We start from the raw sequence: 25,908 nt of genomic DNA on the forward strand, positions 1-25,908 counted from the left end.
GAATGTTCGATGAAGTATGTGGGAGTTATTAGCCAAAACGCACTTTCCTTTATTATGGCGCCACCTAGTGGTGGAAATTCAGGATGACAATAGATTATACAATTTTTCGCCTGGTGTGACTTATATTTAAAGTTTCATGAGTTTTGGGGTATGTTCAGGCAGTGAAAAATGCGATCATTTGGGACAAAGAATAAAAATAAAGAATCATTCGAAATACAATAGGGACCTCGCAGGTCGTTGCCTGCTCGGGCCCTAATGAGACTTTTCCTGGTTAAAAAAAGGTTATGAGTCAGCAGTGGAATGTTATATTACCACTGTGGGCCGCTTGATGAGGTTCTCCAGCTTAGTGTGGCTGAACTCTAAGCTGATGACATTGAAGAGTTTGTCCCGTTCCTCCTCCGGTGTCTCATAATAACGGACAAACTGAGCCATGCTCATTTCAGAGCCTTTCTGAGTGCTCACATCCATAACATCCACAGACCGGCGACTGCCTGCAAGCAACAACGAGGACACAAGTTTACATTAAGCTTTGAGGACTTCCACTGCCATTAACATGTAAAATCATCTGACTGTAGGTTTGTCTGACAACAATCCAGCATGCTATATTGGGATGTATGCAGATAAAATGTGTATTGTGATATTTGACCGATTTATTCCTGAAAAAGTGGCTCCAAATGCATGTAATTCGCCATCTCCCCCACTAGATGGAGCAACTACGCTCTAATTCCGTTCTGACATTCTTTCTTTCAGGCTCCACCTGACACGGCTGTGTTTTAATGTGTAAATATAACTATTTTTGTTCACATTTTTAACAAAATAATAGTTATGTGTGAAAGTGCAACATAATATCTGAAAATATATTTAGAATACCCAATATGAGAAAGTAGAGATATAGGTGACTACATACTGTTATCATCTATCACACAACAATGACAAATACATATAAACATGTTCATTAATGCCCTAAAGAGGAGAAAAATGTGAAAAACAACAATAGTAGGGTTAAAACAATAACATGTTGTTTATGTGATTTGAACATACTGTGACTAGGACATTTTTGACTGATTATTATTGGCTGTAGGTTTTGTTTTGGTGCATCCTTCTTCTGCTGCTTAAGGCTAAAATATTTTATAGCTGATAACACACGTTGTGAGCTTGCTATCCAAACAATTCTACACAGTCCATCATAGTTCGGGTGTTTCTGTAGCCTTTCAAAAACTGTGCTGTAGAAGTAAATATGACCAATAATAAGGCTATTGGATACTTTTAAGGGAAGTTCTCATCTTAGCAGATCCTCCCAAGAGCAAAAAAAACTTTCTGAATTAGCAGCTGAGATACTTGTTTTTTCTTTAATGCCTCTAATTGCTAAATTAGTAAGTAAGTGTATGCATGTGCTACTTACCAACTAAGCCTTTAATTTCACTGACTGTAAATTCTGGATCAGGCATTCTATGAAAGAGAGGATTGATGTCACTCAGTTAGTAAAACATTATACGTACAATATACATACAACATATTGAAAAAACACAATTTTTAAAATCACAACATATCCATAACATAGTTTGATAATAATATGGGTAGTAACCAAACTCTAAAAATCTAAATTTAATTTCATGGCTGCACAGATCAGAGAAAATCAACTGTGTGCAGGTTGTTAATTAAAGAAAGAAAGAAATATCCTATATTGAGTGCCTATGACTTTGCCATGGTATCAAAAAAGGTATTAAGTGTATTTTTTTAATAGTTTGAAATTCTCGCATTGTAACAACCTTAAACTGTAAACTAGTGCATTCACATAAATGTCTTCTCACCTGATCCCTAGTCCATCTTTCTCTTCAAAAATGAGCGGGGTCCTAAGAGCCTCCTTTTGCACATATTCATAAGAGAAGTCTGAAAGAAAGTTGGTGTGTTATGGACATTGGAAATCACATTGATTATGGTCAATACATTAATCTTGCCCATTAATTGAAGTGCAAAATATATATTAAAAAACGACAATAGCCGGTGATTAAAAGAAATATAGGCCTATAGGTGTTACTTTACCTTTACCCTCCATTAAGTGGACATATTTGGCGTTATAACTGTCACTGGCAAGCTTTTCTTCCACACTGAAACCTCTGATGTTCACGATTTCTTCAACATCGGACAAATCCTCGTTTTCGTCATACATCCTCCGGCAGATGGAGCGCTGCCATAGAAAACGAGATGATTTACATGACATAAAACTGAAACTGGGAAAAACTGTGACGCTTTTTATCATAAGGGCCCCACTGACTCCATAAAACACCCAGTGTGACTGATGAATGAATATGTATTTTATTCCTAACTTTAAAACTAGAGTAAACGGTCATATGCATGTTTCTTTTTATAGTAACGTTACAATAGTAGCATCATTTGTTCTTAAAGGTGACGTCAAGCAGAATATAAGCATTAAACGACACTTGTCCTGGGAAAAGACAGACACGTTGCTCCACAACGATACATGAAAAATGTTTGCAGGATTATATTGCACGTACGCACGCTGAACTGTTACAAATACACAGTAAGTTACAGCATCTAAAATGCAAGAGCTATCGTTTCTCCTCATGGTCTCTAACTTGCACAGCTTAGGTGACTTGACAAACATCACAACGTTTACAGTTGCAGACGTTAGCTTAGCTAACTAATTAGCTCGCTGCCAATCTCGCTTCATAAGCTAACGTTAACACGGCAGATGGTACACACCAGCCTGCGTCCAGAATCAGCACACGTTTCCGCGGCCTGAGCCATCGTCTCTTATCAATGTTTTCCAGCCACTCGGTTTCGGAAATGCATCTTCGTGCGTAGTGAAGTTAAAGAAACACTTAGCACGCTTTTCAGGTTCAAAACAAGGGAACCATGTTTTTGTGTATTACGTCACCGCCAGGAACCAAAACATTGTTGGACAACGTCACGGCATGTTAGTTCACTGCTTTTCAACTGGTTTCACAAAGAAGAAACATTAATCACATCAGTATGTTTGTTTGCTGTTAAAAGCACACAAAAATCATTACGTTTATACCTCTATTATATAATAGTTCAGCATAGCATTCTAAAGAAAAACAAGTGATAAAATAGGTGGTGCTTATCAGGGAAACATCTCTTTATCTACTTTCATTCATTCTAGTAGTAAAATGTATATTTCTGCACGCTGGGCGTGACATGTGTCACGTGGATTCATGTAAAGGTCCGTTTTCTCGCTCAAGTAGAAAATAATATATAAATATACTTTTTAAAATCAATACAGATTAAACGTAGTAATTACGTTGGTATTAACTGGGGCTGAATCGTAAACAGAGGAAATGCAGCCGTCAGTTGACTCAGTAGCGGATGTTCGCCTCGGAGCGCGCAGGCTTATGGGTAATGTAAGGTGCAGGCAGCAGTTCAACACGCCGAAGACTGGTGGCGAAGAAATAGCTTCCGCAGTTCCGTCAGCTGGCGAGGGTGCATGTTTTGTAAGTGTACACTGTTGGCATGTTGAACTCTTGTTTCTGTCGTGTTCCGCAAGAGTAACAAGGTAACTACGTCAGCGCTGCTCGCCCGGTCCTTTGATGAACAGCAGCAACATGAGCCTGAACGAGCATTCACTGCAGGCTCTGTCTTGGAGGAAGCTGTACCTGAGTCGAGCTAAACTGAAGGCTTCTAGTCGGACATCAGCTCTGCTTTCTGGATTTGCTATGGTAACACTGCCTTCAGACAACCCTCCTACTCTTTTGTAGATTAATCAGTCCTATTACACAGTATTTGCACGTGTGTAAAGTTGTTTCCTGTTTCCTATTCCTTCTTTCCAGGTGGCTATGGTTGAAGTGCAGCTGGACAACAGCTATCCTTATCCACCTGCTCTCCTTATTGCCTTCAGTGCCTGCACCACTGTGCTTGTGGCTGTCCACCTGTTCGCTCTGATGGTCAGCACATGCATTTTGCCCAATATAGAGGCTGTGAGCAACGTCCACAACCTCAACTCTGTGAAGGAGTCTCCACATGAGCGGATGCACCGACACATTGAACTGGCATGGGCTTTTTCAACAGTTATAGGTACTTTACTATTCCTAGCCGAGGTGGTTCTACTCTGCTGGGTAAAGTTTTTGCCCGTTAAGCCCAAGTCCAGCAATAATACAATTTCAGCTGGAGTGGCTGCTGCTATTACGTCCACCTCAATTATGGTGCCCTTTGGTTTAGTCTTCATAGTCTTTGCTGTGCATTTCTACCGCTCATTGGTCAGCCACAAGACTGACAGACAGTTTCAGGAGCTGGAGGAGCTCTCTAATCTCACCAGGCTACAAAACGAGCTGGACAACAGAGGAGAGTCTTCAATCTTGCAGTCTCCAAGCTCACATTTCCCATAGTAAAGTATTGTGATACACACCTGTGCTGGAACTCTGCTGCTTGGGAAACCTCCAAGCTAAAAGCCACATTATTGGCTTCAAATGTTTTTTTTATAGGAATGAAGATGTCTCCCCTCTTTGTTGTGAAATTTCCTTTTTGTGAAAAGAGTTGTATTTTTTAGACGAAACGTTTGATCAACTGTGAACTTACAAATCTGCCAGAATGCATGACTTGAAATTGAAAAGCCTTAATTGAAGTCTTAACCAAGATAGTTGCTTGATTATTTCTGAATAACTTGGAATCCTGTCTGTTGCCTGCTGCATTTATTTACTTGTTTGTTGGTGAAGACTGCATTGTTAATATTACCTTGTTGTTTTTGTAAACCACAAGTATTCAACTATTTCCTCTTTATTCAGTGTATATGATTTATTGTAATGTTCACCGGTTGTTTTTGTAATGCTTCACTGTTTGTGTAGACTGACTGAACAGCTGTTAAAACTACAGTATTATTAGGATGGTATATTTGCTGACATCTGTAGCACAGGCTGTGGTGTTAAAATAAACGTTTTTTTTAACCATGTGGCTTTTTAAGTTTCAGAATTTCAGAAATAATTTGGATGCATTAGTTGATAACATACCACTTATGCTATCTATGTAATTTACTTGCAATTAATGACACAGACTAAGCAAGCTACACCTAGAAAATTTTATTTTGCAAATGCAACATTTTAAGTTCACAAGTAGAGTTGATATATATCTGTTTTCACATCTTATCACCAACTGAGCTAGGCCTGTCTGATGGCGAATTGTCATTTATCCTCTTGACCCTTGAAAAGAAACCTTGCTCCGATTACAATCTCTCTGAAGTGCTTGTTAATATTAGACAACAGTGTTCCTCTGTTTCATTTTATAAAGCCCCAGTGCTTCTCTTGTCTCACATATCCTGCATTAGCATGTTGCTTCCATCATTCACCTTTAAGTACCCATGGAGTGCTTTTCAATCAAGCTGATTAAATTTAACTGGGATTTAATTCTCACCAATTTAAACTTGTGAATCTGTTATGTTAAATTATATCACTGTTGTATCCAAGTCATTTGAAATATCACAAGGGGATTTTGGTCTACTCCACAGAGAAGAACAAACTAAAATACTTGGGTGTAAATATGTTTGGTCAGAACTGAACATCTTGAATGCCATCATGCCATTTATTTTCTCTTTTTATTCTTTATCGGTTAATGTGTCATGGAGTGGAAACTTGCTGTTGATCCTCTCAGTGTAGGCTGACTGGGCTTCCCTTAAAACCAACTGCATATCCACCAGCTGTATCTAAAAAAGAAAAGATATGCTCATATTTTAATCAATAATAATGCATTGGAAAACTGCTTTGTTGTTTCAGTTATCCGATTGTGTCACATAAGTGGTGACAGACTGCTTGTAAACTACACAGAAATATCAACAGTGACATTTCTTTACCTGTGGAATTGGATACTTTGTCAGTGTTGGTGCTTCATTCCTCCCAAAATCAGACAGGGTCCCACATTTTGCGACTCCATCCACCCAAAAGCCTTCATAAAGCTGGCCTTTTTCAGAATAGTAGAACTTTCCATTACCATTCTTCTTGCCATCTCGCCAGGAGCCTTTATACCAATTTCCATTTGCTTGAATGCAAGTTGGAGACACAAATTAAAAAAACACCACTACACTATAATCTATTCTAAATTTTCAAAAATGTACATAAAGCAAAGTACCCTTACCAAATCGGATGATGCCCTGTCCATGATTCTTATCGTTCATCCACTCTCCCTCATAGATATCTCCGCTCTCATGGCACATCCTTCCCCAGCCACTTCGAAGGTCCTCACTCCACTCCCCCTCATAAACTGCTGAGTTGTTGTAGAAATACTTCCCATACCCCTAAATAGAAAGAAAATAATGCAAAATATGTCAGTGTGCGTACATGTGTTATAGTGTGCATCTACAGTTGAAACCAGAAGTTTACATACACTATATAAAAAGACACATGCTTTTTTTCTCACTGTCTGACATGAAATCAGAGAATCACTTTTCCTGTTTTAGGTCCGTTAGGATTACCAAAATTATTTCTATTTGCTAAATGCCAGAATAATGAGAGAAGGATTTTTTTAGACAATTTTTTATTACTTTCTTCAAAGTCAGAAGTTTACATACACTAACAGCATTATGCCTTGAAACAATTTGGGAAAGCCCAGATGATGCTGTCATGTCTTTGGAAGCTTCTGAGTTTATTGACAACATTTGAGTTAATTCGAGACACACCTGTGGTTGTTTTTTTAGGCACACCTGAAACACACTGCTTCTTTGTGTAACATCATGGGAAAGTCAAAAGAAATCAACCAACCAATTACTACAAAATAAACATAAAACAGCCAGATAACAGTTTTGTCAGACCACAGGACATGTCTCCAAAAATAAAGGTCTTTGTCCCTGTGTGCATTTGCAAACTGTAATCTGGCTTTTTTATGTTTATTTTGGAGTAATGGCTTCTTCCTGGCAGAGTGGCCTTTCAGCCCATGTCGGTACAGTATTCGTTTCACTGTGGATAATAACACACTTTTACCAGCTTCAGCCAGCATCTTCACAAGGTCTTTTGCTTTTGCTCTTGGGTTGATATGCACATTTTGGACCAAAGCACGTTCATCTCTGGGACACAGAGCCCGTCTCCTTCCTGAGCGCTATGATGGCTGGACATTCCCATGGTGTTTATACTTGGGTATAATTATTTGAACAGATGAATGTGGCACCTTCAGGCATCTGGAAATTGCACCCAAGGATGAACCAGACTTGTGCAAGTCCACAATTCTCTTCCTGATATCTTGGTTGATTTCTTTTGACTTTCCCATGATGTTACACAAAGAAGCAGTGTGTTTCAGGTGTGCCTTAAAATACATCCACAGGTGTGTCTCGAATTAACTCAAATGTTGTCAATAAACCTATCAGAAGCTTCCAAAGGCATGACAGCATCATCTGGGCTTTCCCAAATTGTTTCAAGGCATACTTCTGTTAGTGTATGTAAACTTCTGACTTTGAAGAAAGTAATAAAATATTGTCTAAAAAAATCCTTCTCTCATTATTCTGGCATTTAGCAAATAGAAATAATTTTGGTAATCCTAACGGACCTAAAACAGGAAAAGTGATTGTCTGATTTCATGTCAGACAGTGAGAAAAAAAGCATATGTGTCTTTTTATATAGTGTATGTAAACTTCTGGTTTCAACTGTATATGTAACAGTATATCAAATGCATACATGTTTCTTTCCATTTTTCCATCCACCACAGTACTTCCTTGCATATTGCTTTGTTTCTGGGACCAGCACACTGTAGGTACCATCTCCATCACGTTTTCCATATTTCCACTCTCCATTATAAATGGCACCATACTTCCACACCTGAGTTCCGTTCCCTTGAAGAAGAAAAAAAGCAAACTATTGCTATAGTGCGAGTGTTGCTTTATAGGCTTTATAGGTAGGTGTTCATACATTTCTCTGTGGTTTGGTGGAGGCTCACATTTTTTTTAAAAAGCGTCTCACCGTGCTTCTTGTTGTCCTGCCACTCTCCAGTGTATTCATTTCCATTGACTGAGAAAACTGTGCCCCTCTGTCCACATTTCTGTGTCTGAATATCCAATAATGTTGACAATGGTGGATTTCTTTGAGATGTTTTAAAATATGGCATGGCTGGGCATAGTGATGAAAAGCCTGTGATACAAATAACATGTTACACCCATGACACTGTACAGGGTAGGTTTTTTACTCCATATATGAACAATGCCTTCACAAAAGAAGACAAACTCAAACTCAAAAAAATGTGACAAAAAAAACAAACTATATGCAGTTTAGACAAAACACCATAATCTATTATCAATGTGCACATATCATTATAGTATCTGCTACAGTGTTAATAAAATAAAATAGAAATAACCACACAAAAAAAACAGGGTGAAAACTAATACATATTAATCCACTTACAGAATAACGTTCAATATGTTTACATTAGCATGTTAGCTACAAGGTTATTCAACGTTAGCTTATAGCTAGCTAGTTAACCTTCATTAGTTAAACTAACATCAGCTACATCAAGTTTAACTTAACAAAGGATGTCAAACACTCATCCAAAATTACGTATTTGTACCTTGACAATGTGTCCAAGCAGATCACTTACTTCAACTCAATGCAACTACCGAATAAAGTAAGAAAACTTGTTAGACAGCTGAGTTAGCAGTATAAACTTTAACCCAAGCATTCGTTGTATCCTAGCAACATAATTGTGTAATGTACTTGGTTCAGTTTTAATAAAATTAAATGTCAATTTAAAATTAGAGTTGAAAGTGTCTGCGAGGCTCAACTGTTGTCTATGTCGTTTTTTATTTTTTTTTTAACAATTATTTCTAGTGTATTTTATTACTAGATGTCCGGACAGTGTTTAACGACGTGCGCATGCGCCGTGCAGACCAGTTAAAAGAGCTCCTGTGGACAGTCAGCCTGTGAGGAGAGATTTGGGGTGAAAGAGCTTGTGAAGTCGTCCTCCTCGCTACATCAGCTACTGGACCACAATGTCCAAACCGAAGTTTCAGACTGAGTGGGAGGAAATTGATGAGGAATATCAACAATTACAGGTGACATACAACACTAAAGCAAGTACATAGTGTGCGGTAGATAGCTGGCTGTAGCGTGTCGTGGAGGCACTGACAGCAGACACGTTAGTTTGGATGGCTCTTTCCTATTCGTCATTCATTCTCAGCTGAGCCGTAAACGCAGCTTTGAGCTTTAACTAGTAACTTTGCTGTCGATCGTAATATCTAAAGGATGAAATATGTTCCACTTGTGTTTGTCATATTTGACGTTTACTGTAACATCCGTGTGTTACAGCCGCTAACGTTAGCAGCAGGTTTCAAGTGCTGCTGCTAGTGTGGCGGCTAATGCTCAGCTAGCGTTACAGTAACAGCCAACCACAGAGCGTTTGATTAATGTGAACTAAATGGTTGCTACTAAAGTTACTCACTGGTCTTAAACGCAACTTCACACTGTTGCTTTGCTCGAGTAAATCATGTCGTGGTCATTGAATGCATCATCATTCATCATTACCACGCTAGCTCCCGTTCGCTAGCTAGCTAACTTGAAACAACAAAATATCGTCACCCTGTTAAAATAATCGCCTAACTAATTTTTTCAAGTTTTGCAGGAAACACAAAAAACTTCACCCAAAGTGTAACATATGACATTTATTGATCATTTCACTCAAAAAGGATGTAACAAAGGATGGCTATTGGCATAGTAATAACACTGTGTGTAAATTATGTAATTTTGAACATGCCTTTGTGACTTAAGCAGATATAGTAGCACTTTATTTAGAAGGTGTCGACATAAGAGTGACATGAGTGTGTCAAAGTGTTACCATATCTTGCTTAAGTCACAAAGGCAATGTTCAAAAACCTACCTAAGTCACATTTTATTTTGACTTGGGCATAATAAATCAGCTTAAGTCACACACTTGACATAGGCCATTCTCTTGAAGGGATAAAATCACATGATCTGATCAACTCAGGATGAAGGCGATTTTACCATAGGTGGTCGGCGTCATGAAGAGATGATTTAGGCAAAAAAAAAAAAACAATTTTGACCAAAAATGACTTAATGGCGATTATTTAACAAGTGTGACGATAAGTATCGTTAATCGATAATAGGAATTAATACCGCTCACTTTAAGGTATATTATCATAGCATAATGTGGTCTGTGGTGTTGTGGCATGACCACTCATTTTACCACTATTGGTGGTATGTTTACCACCCTGTTATCAGACAATCCGAGACATAGACCAGTGGTATGTGATGCCATCAAAATTTAAAATCTGGAGCTATTCCACAGGGAAAGATGGTCAAGGTAACTATCAACTGGTATTTTTCTAAATAAAACTTGCATGTTCTGATGACCAACTAATGTGAAATATTGCAAAAGAAACAGTCTCAGATTGTATATTTGTACAACTGTGCATCAAATCCTAATTCGAGGGTCTGTGGGTTCAAAGAGAATTGGTCTTTTACTAATTGTTGATTGGCTTGTGGTAAACTGGCCATGTCTATGTTGACATTATTGGGTTGAGAAAACTGGCTTTTCACACAACTTGCTAACTTCCTATGATTCATTTGAACAGCAATCCCCAAAACACATTTTCAAAAACACTTCTGTTCAGGCCACTTCTCACATTTACACAATGAAATGAAACTTTGATTGTGGAACTTTTAACAAAGACTGACCTTTTTTTGGTCTTGGATTCTTCACAGTTCCACATTATATGATCTCTTAAATTCTGCGCATGTAAGAAGTCATGTCAAGGTCTGTGATGGATGTCACAGACGTACCTAACCTCAGACCACAGATAATCTCTACTGAGACACACTTGCATTTAAACTGGAAGATCTATTGCATAATACAGGCTGTTTGTGTTCAGAAGGATCAAACACGATTTCACAGGTTGAAGCATTAATATCTCCACTGAATAGAAACTGTGTTTGAGCTTCTCTGTTTGTCTATTGAGAATCTTTTAAGCTAGGCTAAAGATTTGTGTCTGATTACAGACACTGAATACAAATAAGTTCTTTCAGTGAAATATGACAAATACAGTTAATGTTTATTTCTGTAATCATACATCAGCAGTGTTTTCATGTTGTTGTTTTTTTACACATTTCTATGTATTACACATTACTGCAAGTCATGGACTTCTCTGTCCTTTATAAATGTTGTGTATTTGTTTGATTCCTAGGAAACTCACAAGATCTACAGACAAAAACTTGAGGAGCTCACCAATCTTCAGACAACATGCAGCAGTGCCATCAGTAAACAGAGAAAATGCTTAAAAGACCTAAGGAGCAGCTTGACCAAGTAAGTATTCTCTCCTCTGGCCAAACTCTATTTCTAGATTTCTTTAATAGATTGTTTGCTTACACTACAGGCATTACACTTGTTTATCATTTGTTTTTGGCTCATTGACCAATTTGTGTTTTGTTTTGCTTTTTCAATCGTTTGCACTCAAGATAATTTTGTCCTTTCTCCACAGGTGTTCAAAAGCATGTGATGAGGAAGAATTAAAACTTATAATGGACATCAAAACACAAATCAAAGATAAAGAAAATGTCTTCTTCGATATGGAAGCGTATTTGCCAAAGAAAAACGGGTCAGTACTTTTTCATGCCGACAATTCACTCATGACAAAGAATGCTTTTTTCGCTTATGAGTTTTTTTGTGTGTGTGTGTTTGCAGGCTGTACCTGAGTTTGGTCCTGGGCAACGTGAACGTAACGCTTCTCAGCAACCAGGCGAAGTATGTAAAGTATTCAGCCTTCAGGACAGCATGAAAAGTATGTTTGGACTCTGGGTTTGTGTGTGTTTCATCTTCTTTTTGACCTCTGTTTATTCACGCAGGTTCGCCTACAAAGATGAGTATGAGAAGTTCAAGCTTTATATGACCATAATCCTAATGTTTGGAGCAATAACCTGCCTCTTCTTTCTCAACTGTCGGTGAGATAACATCTTCCCTCCTCTGTCATTATTGCCGTTGGCTTGTTCAAATCTAAAGAGTGGCTCATTATCATATTTTCTCTATTTTGTTTAGGGTCACTGATGAAATCTTCAACTTTTTGCTGGTGTGGTACTATTGTACATTAACCATAAGGGAAAGCATCCTCATGAGCAACGGCTCCAGGTGTGTTCTGATGTCAATTCATTAAAACCACTGGAGAACTTGTGAAAATAGGATTGATGATATCTCCATGATTGGAGTAGTATTTTGAATTACTGGGGTATAAAATTGTAAATATCTTTTTCTTATGCTTTTCAGGATCAAAGGTTGGTGGGTGTCTCACCATTATGTATCCACCTTTCTGTCAGGTGTAATGCTCACCTGGTGAGTTTTTGTCTTTGCTGTCACACTGCTTCCAGCCATCATATTTGAACATTTGTATAAACGCATACAAGTTAGCGACTGCTAAGATAATAAAGCCTGCAGCTGTTTAGTTTTTGTTTATCCTTGTGTCCTTCAACAGGCCGGAGGGGCCCATGTATCAGATGTTCAGAAGCCAGTTCCTCGCTTTCTCCATCTATCAGAGTAAGACTTTATCCTGTTTACTAGACTTGGAACAAAATGTGCATATGTTGTCATGTGTGTACAGTGGGGTGTGAGCTGAGCTTGAGGTGTCAAAATGTTTGTTTGTTTTTTGTTAAAAAACAAACATTTTTCTTATGTTAAGATTAGAGTTTGGATTTGATGTCATTTTACCAAATCTGCATCTGTTTAATCTATTTATTTATGCTAATTTAATTTATTTAGGAAGTCTGTTTGAGACCATGTTTCCTCAGTTTGAATAATGTATTTTGTCACCGAAACATGAGGTGGTTCATCCTCAAAACGCAGCATTTACTTCTTCCTTTGGTGTGATGTACAGAATGTATAACAGGGAACAGGTAGTCCCTCCTTTTGTTGTGCGTACCTTAAAGCAGACACAGCATTTCACAGGGTTTTTGTTGACTTTGGTAAAGTGTAGCCACACTTTGGGATTTTTGAGGCCCTAGACCATGTGCTGTCAGTCAGTATTTTATCAGCTGCACACACCAGCTGTGGAAGAATTGTTGGGTAATACTTTATCTGAAGGGCTATGCATAATACTGACAGGACACTGTCGTAACCATGACATGACATCTGTCATTAAGATGAAGGAGGGTTTATGCATTCTTATGAATGTTGTCATTCATTGTCATTTGGTCAATTATGTCACCTTTAATGTAAAGTTGTTTGAGATGGCTGAAACTATCACAGCAAAGAAAAAAGTGTATAACTCCTCCCAATAATGTATAAATACACTTAAGTTGTTGACTAAGGTATTTATAAAACAGTATCATAATTTGTTTAACTACTTCCTTACTTCCTGTTTGAACATACATGATCACAATGCAAAGTCTACTAACAAACATTTTGAGACCTAAAACTTTGCTGTGTTTTCCTTTGTCATCCTGCTGTAGAATGCTGTCATAAGACATCATTTTGGTTGTTTATAGCACAACATCATTTAAACTTTACTGTATGTACTGTATATAAAAATGTCATTTATCACAGCTGTATGAAGCTTGAACAATATGAAAATTCACCTGAAATTGATTGAAATGAATGTCTGAAAAATATCTTCAAATGTCTTATTTTGTCTGCCCAACAGTCAAAAAAACAAAGATATCACATTTACAGGAAACGAAAAAATCCTCAAATTAGAAAAGCTAACCAGAGACAACCTGGCATTAAAACATGACTGAAATGAGTAATCTCTTATCAAAATAGTTCCTGATAAACTTTCTGTCTATTTTAAAAGCACAGCTTGTTTCAGTTCTACCTGAATGTTTTGCACTTTGCCCTTTATTTCCTTGTAATATAAAAACAAAACGATAAAATAATAATTAACTTAGTTTAAGGCTTTAATCTGAACCTTTACACCAAAATCAGAACCCAAATCTAAATAAAAACATCTTATCAAATATGCCATTAATGCTAGAAATCAAAACTAATCTTAGACTGCTCTCACTTGAGATGCTGCCAATATGTCAGTAGGTCAAGGCCAGAACAGGTCAAGGATCATCTGCACTGCGTCTGTTTGTTCAGTGTGATCAAATGCTGCGTAAACATTATTGAAGAAGGGAACACAACCTTCCTCAAACTGATAGCTGAGACTAAATACACTTAGTTCCACTTGGACATAAAGATCTGAATGAATAAATAAACATGAATCATGGCTCAAGTTTATTCTTACCATTCATTGTACTTCTGTTCTATTTGAGATGTTAGACTGTATATACTGTTGTATGATAATAGTTGCATATATTATTCAGTCATTGTGTGAACATTTCTTCTCGTCAGTAGAGAAGTGAAATAACTTCCCACACACTGGTGGTTGCAGCCATTGCCTTGTATATCACATGTAAAGTCATGATGTGATTGGGCTCTCTGGTTAGGGTTTGGGTTGATTAGTCATTTGACAAATGCATCTTGAACTTTTTTAAAAATTCAATTTTATGACTTGATAATCTGAGCCGATAAACTGTGCTGACATCTGAAATAGATCACGTGAAAATGAATTGATCTGTTCATCACCTCACAGTGTTGACTTTGTTCTAATCTGTTATTTTTGCACTCCATTTGTCCTCCAGGCTTTGTCCAGTTCCTCCAGTATTACTACCAGAGTGGCTGCTTATACAGGCTGCGAGCTCTGGGAGAGAGAAATCAGCTGGACCTCACAGTGGGTAAGTTGTTAGCTATTTTTGGTGCTAGCCATTTCAATCGTTTGAACTCTTGAGCCATCTGCAACACCATGTCTGGAAAAATAGGGTAAAGGTGAAAGATTGAGACAGTTGTTAACATCAGCGCGCTGCCAAGCAGATGTCAGAGTAATTTGAGAACCTCCAGTGGATTTGCTTCTCAAAGCATCTCTAATTGACAACTAGGCTTGTGTAGTATTCTGTGTCATGTTGTCCCAAGGTCACAGTTACGGTTTTTTGTCTCCGCAGAGGGATTTCAGTCCTGGATGTGGAGAGGCCTCACTTTTCTTTTGCCATTTCTCTTTTTTGGCCACGTAAGTTTTTGACTTCTGTCTATTACATTCTACACCAGCATTCATTGTTTGCATCAGCTGTGGAGAAAAATGTGCAGTAAATTGAAATTTGCTTGTACAATCAGAGCATGCAGAGACATTATGAAAAACAAAGCCTCCTCTTCTTTCACAGTTTTGGCAGCTCTACAACTCTGTGACCCTGTTTCGCTTGGGAGGACGTGAGGACTGTAAGGAGTGGCAGGTAAGGATCACTCCGGCAGATCCATTACTTAACTCTCTGAACCACACAAACAGCTGGCAAGCTACAAACACATGGTTTATCTTAAAAATCGCCAAAATTACACTATTTATCATAATAAGAAACTGTAGAAAATAGATATTATCGTTGGATTTTCAATGGTCTGTGAATGAATCGTGTGTGACTGAGGATTTGATCAGAAAAGAACCAGATCTGAGCTTATAATAACAATATTTCATTAAAATTGTTGTTGTTCTCTTGTTTTGACATGGTAAAACAAGGCCCTGGTACTGCTTGGGGGTCCAATGGTTAAATGTCTTGTGTTAAGTTGAGACAAAATGAAAATTGTATGGTTAAATATATATAAGAACACTAACATTTGGGGCCATATTCATGGGAAGTTTTTTTTGTATCAGTAGCAGCATGCGTGCTAAACTCAATTTATTTCTTGAAATAAGATCTGTTGCTATGTTCGAAAGAATGCTTTTCACACCTTCTTAACTTGTCCGAGCCCTTCAACATTTCAAAATCCAGATATAGTTTCCATTTCAGAGAACGCGCATGTTGTGACGTGTCTTAAAATAAAACCACCTCTTTCCTTTCTCTTTCAGGTATTTATGCTGGCACTGACATTTCTCGTCCTGTTCCTGGGAAATTTTCTCACCACGGTAAAAGTCGTCCACCAAAAGGTTCAGAAAAATCAGGAAAAGGTGCAAAAAAGTGACTGAGTGACTGAAACCTCAGATTCTTACAAACGGCCAGTAATTTTTGAAGCAACACGCACAATCGCTTGATAGACTGACCACCGTACGATCAGGCCGAGAGACGACGAAGTTGAAACCCACTGTTTCTCTCAGGCTTTGATGGCAGCAGCAGCGTCCAGCCAAAGTATCTGGCCTACAGGCTTCTGCTTTCCAATGACTCGTCGTCGATGTTGCTGCACAGTCGGTCACAACACAAAGTGGTGTTCACTTGATAGACAGTTTGTCGCTTTATCGTGTATATAAAAAGTGAGCGGGAAGAATGTTTTTATTTGGGTGTTTGTGTCAGCGCATGAATCTGTCAGCGAGCCTTTCGTTCAAATCATATGCAACTAAAAGAAGGCAGGTAGCATCGACCAACAGAACAGAATATAGTTTGCCTTTGAAGACCAAACGTCTGTCACCTACTTCATATTTCTGTGAAGTTCCACTGGTCAAACTGTCGAACAAAATTGGACAACTTGCGCTTCATTTTTTGAATTATCTAACTTTTTATGTGTAGTTCTGAAATTCCTGTTGTGCTATTTCACTGCTAACCAGTATTTTTTACTAGAATTTAAAAAAAAACATAAACCTGATACTTGACTGCCCTTCAATTTCAGAAAAAAAATCTCCTTCTGGTGTCTGTTTTTTTTTTTTTTTTTTTGTTATTTCCTCAAAAGGATAAGGACTACAAGGGAATGCAACACTGTTTCTCCCTTCAGGCAGTGGTTACAAAAGCCATAATTGTTTTTTTTTTAATGGTCTAATGTCTAAACTTGGTTAGGTCACATGAACACAGACATAAAAAGTTGTACTGTCTCTACAAGAATGGTTGTTCTCGGTGAGGATAAAAGGGGGTTTTCATGTGAATTCCTCCTCAGTGGTTACACTTTTATGTTCTCATTAACATAATGCTAACAAGCTGTAATACATACTGTAGGTTTGACATGTTTCACTAATGATCTTCCACATTTAACATTATATCATGGAGACCTGATATGAGAAGAGTTTAACATTAAAGTCCATGCACAGAGATGTATCATTACTCTGTGTAATAGATATACATGCTGTTAGTTTCCATCCTAATGTATTATTAAATGCTGCTATTAGCACTGGTACTGTAAGACTAAGATACAGAATGATGATTTAATAATGTGCTGGATTATTTGTTTTCTAATTCCAATCAAGATATTTAATAAAATATTTGTATAAATTAACTTATGGCCAAACTTGGAGCTTCCGCTCTAGTTCACTGTAGTGTTGTCTGGTACCTGTTTCATGCTTGTGTGAAAGTAGGGTCTTGTTTGTTTTTTCAGCAATGTCGGGTCTCTAATGCCTTATTCTCCCTCTCACAGCAAAAAAAAAAACAGTCCTTTTATTTTGTAAAATCCAAAGACTGTAGCGTTTTTTATGTCATATCCCAGAGAGCAATCATGCCGAGGAGAATCACTATTTATGTATCACTTTTATTGAGGGAAAATTGAAGCATGTTGAGTTACAGAACCAAAATGTTACATTTTAAGCAAGAGCTGCCAGAATGCACAAAACAACTTGATTTCCTCATTTTTATGATGTAGCTACAATGTTTTCATCATTTCAATACTGTAACTGGTGCCTGAGTATGATCAGTATCAAGAGACAGTTGACAATTTCTCAATCTGTGTACATTGTTGTAAAAAATATATTAATAATTAAACACCTAACTAAAACTATTTCTGTGTTTCTTGGTTTCTTGTGCAATGGGACAGAACTTAATTGCATTTTCAGTGGAAAAACCTTGAATTGTGCAGAGATTGTACACATGCAGTGTTTCCAACACTAGTGGGCGCTGTTGGTAAAGATAATGAGCCCCCTGCATTCAGGTTGGCACAGCTCCAAAACAAATTCTAGTTCAGTGTTTTGTTTTACTGGAAATGAACTAACCCTGTTGGGTGTTGACCACGTTTTTTCCTCAAGACTGTTAAAGCTGCAGTACCATTATATATTGAATGTAAGTATATTACTTAAGGCCTGAGTACAAATTTGAAATCCTGGTACTTGACTATTGCCAGGCTTTATACTTTTACTCCACTGCATCTCAGAGGCAAATATTGTACTTTTTTAGATTACAATAGAGACTTTGTCAGGGTTACTGTTTTGTGGCCTGACCTTTCATGTGCAGTGAAAACCACATATTTTGCAAAGTGTATGTTTGTCTTTTTATTTGAATTTTTGTGAAGGACGAGGTGTCCCTTTGTGCTGAGAGATCTCCTGTTCTCCAGCTGAATAAACTTTTTTTTTTAAACCCCTCTTGGTTCAGCTTGTTTTCAATACAAGAACTAACAGTTAGATTTCCCCCAGTAGAAACACATTACAGTAACACAGGTCTGTAAACAGTACAAATGTTTTTTATCAGAAAGAAATATAAAAAATGCTACAAATGTCTCATAGAAGTTTTTTTTTTTTACATACATTGACAGAAGGCGTTTCAAGGTGCACATCACTCTGCTGCTTCTTGCAAAATTGTCTTTCCTGTTACGTCATTAGTCATTTTTCTTGTGGGCTAATGACGCAATGAGGCCCAAACTTGCAGGGACTAGCGGTTGCTCTTTGAGCCAGAGGTCATACAGCTGTTTCCACATCATCTTTGGTCTCTGAAAATCCAACAACTCTTAAAGTGAATGAGTGGTTTTCTTCAGTGAAGTCCTCAAGAATCAGCTGTTCTTTTGGTTTCACAAAATGACACATTGCTTCTTCCTCTTGTGTTTTTTTTGTTTTTTATTGAAGGCCAAAGTTCTTTTGGTGGCCTCCCTGAAAATGTCTTCCACGTTCTCTTGATACTTTGCTGAACACTCGAGGTAGAGCTCTGCATTCATCTGCTGCCGGGTCTCCTCACCCTGCATCAAAAACCAACCCAACGTTAGAAATTAGACTGTGTATGGTGATAAATGTACATTTGGAAGAGATTTGTTATTGCATTCAAACTTTAAGTGTCAGTCAGTGCATGGGCGGTTTACTTAACAGCCCTACCAAGCAAAGGCCCAGATTCACAAACCAGTAAGAGACTTAAATTAATAACACAACACACAAAAATGACTATAAACAGCTTTTAAGTCTGTGTGTTTTGCTCCTATGTAGCACAGGTGATGGGGCCTCTTGCATATCTGTGCCCAGGGCCCCATTGTCTCATAATCCATGTGTGGTTGACTGCTCTGGTTAGGGTGCTTCCTCTCGCATGTTGTAGTTAACATCCTGCCGCCTCAAGCAAAAATTTGTTTTTATAGATAATTAAATGTCTGTCTGTCTTCCTTACCTGTATGTAAGTGATGGGATCCTGAGCCAAGGCCTTGAGCTTCCTCGCACACTCTTTATCTTTCCTGAGGTCAGTCTTGCAGCCAATCAGGATGACCGGCGTGTCCCGACAGAAGTGCTTTACCTCTGGGTGCCACTGGGTAAACGACATAAGAACCCATGAGTCTCTCTGTAAATAAATTCACCTGGGGTCCTTATTTTCCACTTTTCCTCAGTTAAATATTTTAACCAACTTCAGTCCCAATCATCACTACCAAATATTCATTCATTTTCAAAAATGTAACCCTTTAAATGTCACTTTGTTTACATAATACCACTGTTGATATAAAAAAAAAAACACAAAATGGAAATATTTTCTGCTAAATGACAGGAGGCAATTGTTTCCCTTTCAGAGTATGGAATATGTCAAATAAGTTTGATTTTCATGCATTTTTATTCTATATTTTGCATTTTAAAATGCTTTGCAAAAATGTATGCCATATGTATTAACACAGCCAAAATGACCAACAATTTAATAAAATGAAAAAGCCAAAAAAAATGTCTCTGAGGAATAATTTAACATCAGAGTTTTTGCTTTGGGATTAAATTCTTTGGCAGCATTTAGAAAAGAGAAAGTCCCAGCACAACACTGAGTCCTACCTGTATGCACAAGAGGTTCAATGTCCACATGCAGGTTCAGTCACATGAGTTAATCATAGCTAAAAGAATGAAGCCAACTCCAACATACCAGCCTCTAACAATCATTTACAAACTGAATGTGAACAGCAAACCCTGAAATGTTGTTAATGCTAAGTAATGATTACCTTTATCATGACATTCTCATAGCTGGTGGGGTTGGTCACATCAAAGCAGACCAGAACCAGATCAACCTCTTGGTATGAAAGTGGCCTCAGTCTGTCATAGTCATCCTGTCCTAAAAGAAAGAAGGCACACAATACATGTCAGCTGATAAATGTAAGGGTGTGCACAACTGCAAATACCAGTTCCTGTAGACTGAACTAAAGTGGTCTGGTTTTGACGCCACAGCCTGAAAACAAAGATACGATGTATGTTACAAAGTTAGAGTAGATGTATGAAACCACATCCTGGCTTCAGCTTCCTTTCACCCTGATGTAAGGCACCCTGCTGCAATTATTCAGAAGATAAGCTGCCGGCACAGTCTGTCATGGGTTTTCCTGAAAATGAAATTACTTTAAAAACTGTTCCGTTCACACTGGAACTTCATACTTTTACAGTTTGAGTCAGACTGTATCACTACCTCTTTAGCTAAAGCTTGTGCAAAATGGTAGTTTTTGATACTCTTTTGTACCAATTATAAACACAAGAGTTCATCTGCAAAAACATAAAGAGCCATCCTTATAATATATCAACCAACAAAATGTTGATTGAATTTTCCCTTGACTGCACAATAAAAAAAAGCACAAGTTAGTAGTTTCATTATGAAAACAACCCACAAGCAGCTTGACTGACATGCCCTGGTATGCACAAGAAAAAAATTATTGTGTAGGAAAATAAATCAAAACCCAAATATCAGAAAATATCAACAACATTCTGAATCAGACACAGAATAAATGAGAATCTGATCTGTGTCAGCACATACATTTGATTATACCCAGCCCTTGCATTGAGGTGATCCTGGTATATTGTTAACTAGGAATAATACAAAGTACAATAAATATAAGACTCTATGGCTAAAATCAAAATTCAAAAAAATATTATATTTAAGTACACACTCAGAACAACATTGAAGGGGAACTGCACTAAAAATCAAAATATTAAATTATATTTTTATGTACTAAGAAAGTCCAAAAGTCCCAAATCAAAAAAATGAATCTCAAATTTGTGATTTAATTAAGTATAAAAGCTGGATTACAATATAGGACATATTGGAATTCTTAATTCAGGTGGTGTTCCCCTTTACATCAGGAGGAACTAGGGGATTTTACTATTTTTTTCTTTGTAAATTTGGTTATTAAGTATATTCCATTCCTGCTTATTAGTAGCTTTTTCAGTTCCAGAAAGATGAATTTCTTGATGCACTGACGTAAACAACAAACTTTACCACTTCCTCTCTTCGTCAGTTCCAGAACATAGAGACAGACTGAATACACTGTGGGAGGATGTCTAAACCTAATATGAATAACTATAATATGAATAAGTATTAATGTTGTATTATCTGTATACAGTTTCCATTGTGTTCCATCATGTGGTCTCCACACATAATGTGAAATACACTGACAGTAAAGAGTTAATCTAAGAATATGGAGGTTATTTTTCTTATTTGAAAAAAAGAGTCTTACCAGCTGTGTCATACAGGTTGAGCTTTATCTCTTTCCCTCCGACAGAGATAGTGGTAACATATTTTTCGAACACTGATGGTGCATATTTCTGTTTTTGACACACAAGAGAAAGATATACATTTTATCACACAGCTATATTTATATATTCTTTCATATGTCTGCCCATTTATATGTTGTAAAAGTATATTAGTGATCCCTAGAAGTTCAAACATCACTGTATTCACAATAACAGTAAGAAGAACTTTACTAATCAATGAATATACAATATCAAAAGATGAGGTACATTACATGACATGGTAGCTGTTCTTACCTCTGGAAAGTCCCCTTTAGCATAAACCATCAGAAGTGATGTTTTTCCGCAGCCTCCATCTCCCACTATCACAATTTTAAGTTCTTGTACCTTCTTCGTGGTACCATTCGCAGTCCCACCACCTTTTTGTGTCATTTCGCCTCCAAACAATCAAACAGGTGCCGGGCAGGAATGGGCTGAAGATCCTCTCTCCAGATTTAAGTTAGATACATATCAAAGCCTGATAATTCTATATTTGGAAAAATGCTGCGATGATGTACAGGCAGTGTCAAGAGGAACAGACAAGCCTCATGTTTTACCGGGTAGCTCGCTCTGCTTACCACTTCCTGTTCCTCTCACACTGTTTCCAGTTGACCCCCTACACTCCTCTCCTATCCTGTGGTGGGTTAGTTCACTGAAAGCATCTCTGAGTAAGAATAGTCAGTTGCACATGTGGAGCAGTTGAGTCTGGCTGCTCCTACTTCCTCTATTGCATTTCATTTTCTGGGTGGGTGCTCAATCTGAAGCACTGCCTCCATCCACAGAGTTGTGCGTGTGAGATAACACTGAAAATGTTCACTTCTAATGCTGAAGTTGCGTCAATGGGTTTTTGTTCCCAGTAACAGATTTCTGCATTATCTGAAGAGCTATGACTGTGTGGCCTTGATATGCTCTGATGACAGTGAATGGGCTGCTGAGTACCTCCTTTACAGCTTTTTTACTTGTGGGAACTTGCTTTTGCAGAAATGCACTTCAGTTTAAGGCCTGCCCCTCCTCTTCCTAGATTAAAAAGAAAATTCTAACATTACAAGTAATAAACCAGCGGCCTCCTTTCGCCTAAGATTCTTTAAATATATTATGTCTCTATGGTTTTGATTTTACCCACCCTGTTCATTGTCAGGTGTGACTGTTTGAATCAATATCCCATATTCCATTAATGGTAATTCACTAAATGTATATATCACTAAATGTATATATCAATATCAGTATATATCAGTATATCAATATATATATATATATATATATATATATATATGTGTGTGTGTGTGTGTGTGTGTGTGTGTGTGTGTGTGTGTGTGTCAATATGGGATTCCACACTCATCATGATTGATCACAAATAACTTCATAAGAAACTGAAACATGAAGTATATTATAACATTATAATATTTAATTACATAATAATAATATTGTCATATATATATATATATAAACAATATGAGGTACAGAAACTTTGATTTCGATCAATGATTATATTAGACTCTTAGCCTTTAAATTCATCTGAAGATGCACATTATTCAGGCTCCCCAAACCTTTTTTATAGTAATATTGAAGCTTTTTCAAGCTTTTACTGCACCTTGTAGCTGTGGTAAATCACATATTTATATTCAGTTCATGAAGTTTATATAAAGTATACTGATTTCACTTCTTCATCACAATAAATTAGATGTAATTGTGCTATAAGCAACCAAAAGAATTTTGTGACAGTACTCATGCAGAAGGGTGACAAATTAAACCAAAGCAAAGTTTCATGTTATAATTAAAAAGCATAATTATTTTCAAACCTTGAAATTAACACATCCAGCACCTGTAGGAACCCTGAGATATGGCATAAGTTATAAACTGGGAGCCTCATTTTCTGCTATCCTTTAATTATATTATGTCTGTAGACCTTTTATTTGACATTGCTAACACTTTTTATAGCCAGCCATGGCTGTTTGCATTTATGTCATATTCCTTTAATGGTAATTCATTAAATGTCTGTATAATATGCATGGGATTCCATGCTTATAATATATAATAATGACTGACCAGAAACACTTGTCAACACTTCTCACTTGTCTTCATAGCAAACCAAAATATGATGCGTTTATAGAAAAACATTGATTTGGATCTATGATTATAAAATTATTTGTTTTTAAATAAAACCTTCAGCAACCAGTCTGTATGTTGAATCATACAATTGGTAAAGTGCACATTATTTGTTCCTGTCCTTTCCTGTTATTATGATTATTTTGAATGCCCAGAGGTATCAACAAGCGTCAGTCATATGTCTCAGTCTAGTCTGTATGGCTGAACACAGCAGTGACATCACAGATTGGGGCGTCAGGATGAACTATTTTCTCTCGTCCCAGGGTGCTGATATCTTTATCCAGCATCAAACTAATTAAATAGGCAGAATAAAATGATTGGTGTGGAGATAACATTCTGAGGTACCGTATGTTATCTTACTGTCAGTGTTGATTTTTAAATAGAAGGCTGTGGGTGTGTGAGACAGAGAGGCTGCTTTAGAGCATTATCACTGTTTAAATTATGGTCGAGCCAGATGTGGTCTACACAGTAATTATCAAAAGCAGCTGGATGTGCACTGTAGTCTTATGAATTCATAAAATGCAACTGTCAATAAGTCACTACTGTGTGATTGAGAATGTCCATGGAAATGACAGCATATGCAATAAAATGGTACTTTAACATTTCAACGTCAGTTACAGTGGGTGTCAGAAGAGAGCAAATTATAGCCCATTATCAGAACATACAAAAATAATATATTTTAGATTACTATTAATTCAGTCTCTGGTCTGGAACATTTTCTGTCATTTAGTCAAACTCAAACTGAGGTAAGCTCCAAAGTCAAATTTAAAGGTTAAATTTCAGTGGTCACGGATGGGAAAATATGCAGTTAGTGGGTAGGAGTGGTGGAAATTTGAGCAAGCTGTCCCTTTAAGAGGATGAGCTGACACTGCCCTTACTTTGCCTATTTTAAGAAAACATGTCATCTTTTAAGTATTTTTCCAGAATACACACATTAACGGCAATAACTTAGCAGTAATAACAGTAAAATACAGTTAGTAACAGTATAAAGAGTTGAACCTATTGAAGAAAAATTCAAATTGTCTCTACAGTTATATCACCCTTCAGCATGGATTAGGATCATTGTGTATCTAAGTGTAGTATTTGAATAATATGTCATAATAGGTTAAAATACTGTTTTAAAAATGGGCCTTGGCTCATTTAAGGGTAAATTTGCAATATAAGTCCATCAAAAACAACAACAAACTGATTCAGTTTCAACAACAATAAAACATAAAAAATGAGGGTATATTCTATTTATTTAAACATCTCAGAAACACAGACACACAAACCATACTGTGTAATATGACATGCAAATGTTAAAAGAAGTCAATGTTTTAAATAAAATAAATACAGTACCACCAATGAAAAATCCTTGATTAAGAGTTTACCCATGTATAATAAATAAAAAACACACAGAAAGTACGGAGTATACCTGATTAGATTAATAAACAATCCCGTCAGAATAAAAGGCTGAACATACAAAGAGAGACAGGAGGAAATGGCACAGAGCAGTTTTCCTGGATGCCTGGTTATTCTGACTTCACAGAAGTAACCATAAAGCCCCAGACGTTTCTACAAAACGGTATTGTGTAGTACAAGCTATTAAAAATGCCTGTAAAGCCTACTAACAATAAAAAAAAGAGTGCTTGTTCTGACTTACAAGTGAAACGGACAGCCTAACATTTGAATGACGTAGCCTATGAAGGATGTTAAATTGTCCTGTAGGTGTACAGAATATCCATAGCCCCTTTTCATCAGTTAATAAACAAAGAACATTTGTCAAAAATAGTTTTTTCGCCGTGCAGAGAGACAGCTGTCCTGCAGGAGAGAGGCCAGTCCTCTGTCTGTGTGGAATATTCCAGTCTGTCAGCGACGCGCAAAGCTGAATGGCGCAACCCACCGGGAAGGGTGTTTTTTTTTTTTTTTTTTTTTAAACAAAGGCCTATAAATAACCTCATTGGCAGATCTGAACGTAAAAATATTCACCTTTGTTGCACACATAGCCTAAAACTCCTTCTTCACAATTTTGTCACCATTGGGACTGGGGTGTGGGGGTTGGGCAGAGAGGAATGCTGCCTCGTGACCTGCAAATGGAGGAACGCGCGCACTTGGCAGCCCGAGCTACGAGTGGATAACAAGAAAAACAGGCCTCTGACAGCAGACTACGAGTTTGTGCTCTCATTAGCAATATACACACGCTCACACAGTAAAGAAAAAAAAGACACCATAGT

General features: G+C 37.3%; 5 protein-coding genes across 8 annotated transcripts in view; 2 read left to right on the forward strand and 3 right to left on the reverse strand.

Moving 5' to 3' along the window:
• The window catches only part of kdm2bb (lysine (K)-specific demethylase 2Bb), a 26,696-nt gene extending 23,464 nt beyond the window's left edge, over nt 1-3,232 (reverse strand). The window contains exons 1-5 of one of the 2 annotated variants that reach the window (XM_059357312.1): nt 2,725-3,232; nt 2,044-2,188; nt 1,812-1,890; nt 1,403-1,449; nt 313-491 (exon numbers count right to left, since the gene is read on the reverse strand). In XM_059357312.1, coding sequence (XP_059213295.1) covers nt 313-491; nt 1,403-1,449; nt 1,812-1,890; nt 2,044-2,188; nt 2,725-2,769 — 495 coding nt within the window. In that variant the 5' untranslated portion in view covers nt 2,770-3,232. Of the gene's footprint in view, nt 1-312; nt 492-1,402; nt 1,450-1,811; nt 1,891-2,043; nt 2,691-2,724 lie in introns of those variants that run through there. The other variant, XM_059357310.1, reaches the window with a different exon arrangement.
• On the forward strand, nt 2,441-4,924 carry orai1b (ORAI calcium release-activated calcium modulator 1b). 2 transcript variants are annotated; one of them, XM_059357317.1, is made up of 3 exons: nt 2,441-2,542; nt 3,527-3,698; nt 3,810-4,924. In XM_059357317.1, the coding sequence occupies exons 2-3, from the start codon at nt 3,570-3,572 to the stop codon at nt 4,362-4,364; spliced, it is 684 nt and encodes a 227-aa protein (XP_059213300.1). In that variant the 5' UTR covers nt 2,441-2,542; nt 3,527-3,569; the 3' UTR covers nt 4,365-4,924. The 2 variants fall into 2 exon arrangements, with proteins under 2 accessions (XP_059213300.1, XP_059213299.1); XM_059357316.1 differs by lacking the exon at nt 2,441-2,542 and having other exon boundaries at nt 3,381-3,698.
• Nucleotides 4,925-5,036: 112 nt separating this feature from the next.
• On the reverse strand, nt 5,037-8,738 carry morn3 (MORN repeat containing 3). Of its 2 annotated transcripts, none has more exons than XM_059357315.1 (6): nt 8,512-8,738; nt 7,911-8,078; nt 7,770-7,783; nt 6,100-6,259; nt 5,819-6,003; nt 5,037-5,671 (listed from the first exon to the last, which is right to left on the reverse strand). In XM_059357315.1, the coding sequence occupies exons 2-6, from the start codon at nt 8,053-8,055 to the stop codon at nt 5,564-5,566; spliced, it is 612 nt and encodes a 203-aa protein (XP_059213298.1). In that variant the 5' UTR covers nt 8,056-8,078; nt 8,512-8,738; the 3' UTR covers nt 5,037-5,563. The 2 variants fall into 2 exon arrangements, with proteins under 2 accessions (XP_059213298.1, XP_059213297.1); XM_059357314.1 differs by having other exon boundaries at nt 7,629-7,783.
• A 114-nt stretch (nt 8,739-8,852) lies between these two features.
• On the forward strand, nt 8,853-17,089 carry tmem120b (transmembrane protein 120B). Its single transcript, XM_059358723.1, has 12 exons — nt 8,853-8,995; nt 11,141-11,259; nt 11,435-11,551; nt 11,638-11,697; nt 11,799-11,894; nt 11,989-12,078; nt 12,214-12,279; nt 12,419-12,480; nt 14,565-14,657; nt 14,922-14,986; nt 15,138-15,206; nt 15,815-17,089. The coding sequence occupies exons 1-12, from the start codon at nt 8,933-8,935 to the stop codon at nt 15,929-15,931; spliced, it is 1,017 nt and encodes a 338-aa protein (XP_059214706.1). The 5' UTR covers nt 8,853-8,932; the 3' UTR covers nt 15,932-17,089.
• A 562-nt stretch (nt 17,090-17,651) lies between these two features.
• rhof (ras homolog family member F) lies at nt 17,652-22,845 on the reverse strand. Its single transcript, XM_059358724.1, has 5 exons — nt 21,848-22,845; nt 21,538-21,625; nt 20,041-20,150; nt 19,239-19,373; nt 17,652-18,822 (listed from the first exon to the last, which is right to left on the reverse strand). The coding sequence occupies exons 1-5, from the start codon at nt 21,980-21,982 to the stop codon at nt 18,658-18,660; spliced, it is 633 nt and encodes a 210-aa protein (XP_059214707.1). The 5' UTR covers nt 21,983-22,845; the 3' UTR covers nt 17,652-18,657.
• Nucleotides 22,846-25,908: the final 3,063 nt, after the last annotated feature.

The sequence above is a fragment of the Centropristis striata genome, chromosome 19 (assembly GCF_030273125.1).
Source record: "Centropristis striata isolate RG_2023a ecotype Rhode Island chromosome 19, C.striata_1.0, whole genome shotgun sequence".
In the NCBI taxonomy this organism is placed as follows: domain Eukaryota; kingdom Metazoa; phylum Chordata; class Actinopteri; order Perciformes; family Serranidae; genus Centropristis; species Centropristis striata.